We start from the raw sequence: 6,000 nt of genomic DNA, 5'->3' as shown, positions 1-6,000 counted from the left end.
CACCCCACTCTTCAGGGCTTGTTCATTATGCCGGCTGAGTAACGAGGGTCGTTTAATAACAGGCGCATAAAACAATGCAAAACATCCTTCCTTCCTTTTGATCTGGTGTGATGTTGCCGTGTCTGCTGTCAGCTCCAGGCTGAGATCAGACTTGATGCTGAACTCTCCTCCTTCATTCCTCTGTACCCTGCCGTCACTCACGTCTTTGACTGAGTATTCATCGTCCCTGCGGCCGAGTAGCGTTCGACCCACAGGTCATGTGTGCGGAGATGACGTGCGTAGCACCTGCTCTCGCCGGCCTTCTCTGTCCTGTGATCTTTTCTATTGTTTCCCATGTCTTCACCTCAGCTTTGAGTGGTGCATCAGTACACGGGGTGGATCCCATTATAGAGCCGACTGTACATGCGTGTCAGCAGGTCAGCTGCACGCGTGTATATGTTCTGACTGCTAATATTAGGTTTGACGATCAGTGTTATCATAGCTGTGAACTGAGATGCCATCATTCTTTGTTGTCTTTGTGACTTGCAGGTGTTCTTTCACTGATAATTAGCAGCAATTTTATTTTATATTTTCAACTCTTGTAAAACAAACTGTTTGGTTTTCCAATTAATCCATTTTTTTATGTATGCATGCAACCATAATTTGAGGGAGCGTTCAGGATTTATTGTCAACAGTGAGCTAGCTAGCTGTGTCATATGAAATGTTCTGTTTGATAGGGGCATAAAGTCAGATTTAGTGTGGGCATTGTCAGTTTAAAGTATACATCAGTAAAATGTGGTAAACTGTAATTTCCTCATGATGGTTCCCATGGCCTGACATGTACCTCAGCTTGTTAGGATGGCACTGCACTTTACTACTGGCAGGATAGTCTGATAATATAATTTCACATTCTGAGAATATAATTTCACAGTCTGATAATATGCTTTCAGTAAATCTTGTTTGTTTCAGTTAGTTTAGATTTACATTTCTTATAACAGCAGTTAGAAGGATAAAAAATACACATGCATACAATTTGTAACCTATTCACAACATCGGGGATATTCCAGGAGAACAGAACCAATTCATAACTCATACAGAAGAATTCTTGTAACGAGACATTGTAATAGAAATGTTCCAGTGGACACACGTCAAGAGACTGCAGGGCTGTTAACTTTTTAGGGGACATTGTTCCGTTCAGTTAGATTGTCACATTGATCTGTATGACATGATACTAGCATGGTGTGACCTGTAGGAGCTAGAGCTATTGATACACACAAAAAAGGCGGTTGAGCTAAAATGCCCACCAGGCTCAGCTTGTACGAGATAAAATGCTCATCAGTCTTTGCCTATACAAGCAAAAATGCCCACCAGGCCTGGCCTGTACAAGCTAAAATGCCCACCAGGCCTGGCCTTTACAAGCTAAAATGCCCATCAGTTTCCACCTTTACAAGCTAAAATGCCCACCAGGCTCGGCCTGTTCAAAGCTAAAATGCCCACCAGGCTCGGCATGTTCAAGCTAAAATGCCATCCTTGCTCCACCTGTATTGCTCATTACATGGAAAACTTGATATAAGCAAGCAGATGTTTTGCAGTTTTAATGTTGGCCACAAGGTGTCAAGGTCAACTGTTTTGCTTATATCAACGTGTGGCTACATGTAGCGCATTCTGAATGTATTGTTATCATTGCCAAGACTGTATACCAGCTTTATTTTGTGTGTGTGTGTGTTTGTGTGTGTGTGTGTGTGTGTGTGGGTGGGTGGGTGTGTGGGGAGGGGGGGGGTTTAAAACTGCCTGAAGGGAAAAGAACAGGCTTGTTTCTTTCTGACCATGTTGGGCCTTACCAATTCACTCAAAAGAACACAAACTGCAGCATTTTTTTTTTCTTTTCATAATAATAATTGGGCAATAATGTAATTAATTTTCCTCTGGGAGGCAGGATGGTGTAATGAGGCAATCCCACCAGAGGTGGCGCTTCGCTCCCAGTGAATCATAGCACTAAGTGTTAGGCGGTCGCGTAGGCCACGACTGCGGAACCAGCGATTCTGCCGTTATATCGTTACTCCGAAGTAGTCTGAAGACTCGCCAGTAAGCCGTATAAACGATTAGAGCACCTTTATTGTGCATTAATATTTTAAATGAAAATGAGACAGAGAATGGTTCACTTCAGGTAGCATGAAATTAATTTAAGACACATAAAACCCTTAGCAACAAATATATTAATTGGATTAGATTAACATTAGGTTGAAAAGAAATCAAATTAGACGGTTTCTAAATTTGTACCCTTGACTGTTTGTGAGAGATTAATCTGCACTCTGAATTTGTGAGATAAATGAATTACTTGAATCATTTTAATAAGCTTTCTTCAAATGATGGCAGAAATGAACATTTCATGGATTTCATGTATGTAGCAAACAAGCGAAACCCTTTATTCTTTATTGCTATTGATTTGTAACCGTTCACACACAGTGGTGTTACCTAACTTGAAGATCCACGTCAGTTTATTGTACAGTGGAAACGCGAGTGCGCGCTTTGCGCCTCGGGAGCGTGCCGACCAGACCCGGCACAGGTGACCGACCAGCGACTCGGGCGAGCGGGAGCTGTCCGCGTCCTGGTTCTGAAAGCTGGCGATCGCATAGCCTTAACCAAACAATTAAGAGATATTTCCGTTTGTATATTCGCAAGAAATATCCTTTAATTGTAAGATGAAGGATATAAATCTTCTTCCCCCGCTCAAGATCCGTTTTGTCTCGTTTGATGGGAGTTTTAAATAGGCAGAATAAGTCTCGTTCTCAGTCTCGTTCGTTGTTAGGGTTGTATTATTTCAAAATGTCTTCAAAAGCATCCTGTCGCGGATCAGAGGTAAAACAGTTCATAAAAAGTGATGGCTAAGATGCTGAGCTTTGTGCTGCGTCTTCACTCATTCCTTTTCGTACTAAAGATCCTTTTTCGAGGTAGATTTTCAGCTCCCCCGGTTACTATCGGAGCGCCTGTAGACAGCTGTCACACAAGCGAGTCCACCATATTTCTATATACACAATCCGTTCCGGATTCTTCTCGCCTTTTCCCACCTGTGAGAGCGCACGGACATTATAAGGCTCTATTCTGGAGCTGTGAACGAACTCGGATCAGAGTAGCGGCAACTTGTTGGTCATTTCTCCTTTTTCTTCAGATTCCTGTCCAGGCTTATCGCAGCCGAGGGGAGGCGGGAGGGGGAGGGGGATGATCCAGGTTCCGCTCACCAGAGTCAAGTTCCGAACAGGAAAACGCGGACAAACGCGCGAGTTGCTGCCTTCCCTAGACAATCTGTCAAATCCCAGCTGTTCCCGACTCCACCATTCTGCTGCTTATAGGCAGAAAAGCCGAAATCTATGCTGCGCGCGTTTGTGTCATAGAGAGGGGAGGAGGGGAGGGGAGAGGAGGAGCGGGGGGGGGGGGCTCCCCTCTTTGCTCCGCAGTTTGCTGTATCCAAGCCATATTAAGAGAGGTGGCGAGCGAGGAGAGAAGCGCCCAGCCTACCTACTTCAATCCTATCAGTCGCGTGCGGTTCCCTGGTCTTTCAGTTCTGTTGGGCTTTTTTTGTTGTTTGTTCATTTAATTCTTTATTTCTTAACTGTCCTTCAGCGGGTTTTTTTTTTAATTGCGAGGGATTATCTCCCCCCCCCCCCCCCCTCTAAACTGAACTGGAAAGGATACAGAAGTGTGTGTGTGTGTGCGAGCCCGTGTGAGCACGACCCTGTGGTTGGTTATTCCTGGCCCCCAAGAAGCTGGATTTTCCGTCCGCCGCGGGCGCGTGGATGATCGGTCACACCGGGGCAAGAAGCGGAGATGGAGTTGTTCGTGATCAGCCTCTCCCTGTGGCTCCTGCAGTGCCGCTCGGCGCGAGCGGACTCCATCATTCACATCGGTAAGGCTCGCGCGGAACGTAACCACGCGCAGATGCACGAAATGTGTTCCGCGGGCTCGTTCAGGATATTCGGCGAGCCCGGCGACCGTGCTATGCTGCCAAAAGAAAGTTGGTTCCTTTCTCTCTTTTTTGACGTGGCTTTGCGCTGTTTTTTGAAACTGAACGAATGCTCCGCCATAAAAGTAAGAATATCCCGATAAAATAAAGCGGTCTGTTCCAGTAGGCGATACCCATTCACATCAAGTGACGCGCATGTCTTTCGGGGGTAACTCAAGCCCCCCCTCTCTGGCGTTTGAGCCCCAACTTTCTACTCTACGTGACTGACATTTTAAAGCGATCCTTTGAACGGTTGACCGCGCGATAAATCTTTGTTGCTGCTGTTTGCTAAATCACGGATGCATGCCGGTAGCCGGTGTCTCGCTGGAGCTCCGCTGGAGAAATAAAGCAGCTCCGGGGAACCGAGAATGGTTTGGCACGGCGAGATGAAGTGCCTGCTATGTGCGTTGAATTCTTCCGCTTCGGGGTCCGATGTTTGTTTGTTTGTTTGTTTGTTTGTTTGCGCGCGTGTGTGTGTGTGTGGACGGGGGTGGGCGGATTTTTTAGTAGTCGCAAGAAAACCAGGTAGAATCAACAATAACTATGAGTATGTTTAAATGGGGCTATATTCCTTAGCAGGTATTTAATTATCGTTAATAATCCTAAATCTGCGGAGGATCCAAAGTGCTGAACAACTTCGAGTCTTCTTTCTGTGAGCTCGTGCACTCAGACTTGGTTATTATTGCTTTCAAAGGAGGAAAGATCTACAAATTTGTTTCCGATCTACAAATACATAAATGAAAGTCTCTTTAAGCGTTTGCTAGCTTGATAGTTACTTGTTACTAAAATAACTCCCCCCACCCCAAACAGCCTCAGATGAATAACAGAGCCCTAACTCCATACCTATTACTAAAATAACCACCCCCCAACAGCCTCAGATGAATAACAGAGCCCTAACTCCATACCTATTACTAAAATAACTACCCCCCAACAGCCTCAGATGAATAACAGAGCCCTAACTCCATACCTATTACTAAAATAACTACCCCCCAAACAGCCTTAGATTAATTGAGCCCTAACACCATACCTGTTACTAAAATAACTACCCCCCAAACAGCCTTAGATTAATTGAGCCCTAACTCCATACCTGTTACTAAAATAACTACCCCCAACAGCCTCAGATGAATAACAGAGCCCTAACTCCATACCTGTTACTAAAATAACTACCCCCCAACAGCCTCAGATAAATAACAGAGCCCTAACTCCATGCCTATTACTAAAATAACCACCCCCAACAGCCTCAGATGAATTGAGCCCTAACTCCATACCTATTACTAAAATAACTACCCCCAACAGTCTCAGATGAATAACAGAGCCCTAACTCCATACCTGTTACTAAAATAACTACCCCCCAACAGCCTCAGATGAATAACAGAGCCCTAACTCCATAGCTATTACTAAAATAACTACCCCCCCAACAGCCTCAGATGAATAACAGAGCCCTAACTCCATACCTATTACTAAAATAACTACCCCCCAACAGCCTCAGATGAATAACAGAGCCCTAACTCCATACCTGTTACTAAAATAACTACCCCCCAACAGCCTCAGATGAATTGAGCCCTAACTCCATACCTGTTTATGCCACCACTGCTGTAGAAAGGTGGTTGGGCTTTATACCATGTGATCACACATTTTAAAATACCTTTGCAAACGGTCAGCGTGGTTAAAATGGCGTTGCGCTCATGCAACTGGGAAAGACCTCTAGTGCGGCAGGGCCCAAATATAGAATTGTTCCTGAACGGCTGCAATCACATTATGAAATCAGTGTTAATGTTTTTAGGACGTTCGCAAGCCTCTATGATTTTATACAGGTGTGAGCAGACTTCTGTTAACATCAGTTAAGATTTAATCAGTGAAGGATTCATCGTCAGGAACAACGATAAACCACCAAACACCACCACTGACAGTAACAGCCATTGGGAAAAGACAAAAGTCTGCATTTGCCTAATGAAAGCATTGCCTCATGAGCTTAGGCGTGTGATTAAGCACACACATTCATATACCTCTGGGGTCTTATC

At 44.8% G+C, this 6,000-nt stretch overlaps 1 protein-coding gene across 1 annotated transcript in view; it reads left to right on the top strand.

Moving 5' to 3' along the window:
- The first annotated feature begins 3,473 nt into the window (after positions 1-3,473).
- grid1a (glutamate receptor, ionotropic, delta 1a) overlaps positions 3,474-6,000 on the top strand; it is a 269,398-nt gene continuing 266,871 nt past the window's right edge. The window contains exon 1 of the mRNA XM_035532888.2: positions 3,474-3,883. Within this exon, the coding sequence (XP_035388781.1) occupies positions 3,805-3,883 (79 nt within the window). The 5' untranslated portion in view covers positions 3,474-3,804. The remainder of the gene's footprint in view (positions 3,884-6,000) is intronic.

The sequence above is a fragment of the Electrophorus electricus genome, chromosome 10 (assembly GCF_041902795.1).
Source record: "Electrophorus electricus isolate QZ-2024a chromosome 10, ASM4190279v1, whole genome shotgun sequence".
Classification (NCBI taxonomy): domain Eukaryota; kingdom Metazoa; phylum Chordata; class Actinopteri; order Gymnotiformes; family Gymnotidae; genus Electrophorus; species Electrophorus electricus.
The sequence above is the reverse complement of the archived record's forward strand: the minus strand, read 5'-3'. Positions and strand labels throughout refer to the sequence as shown.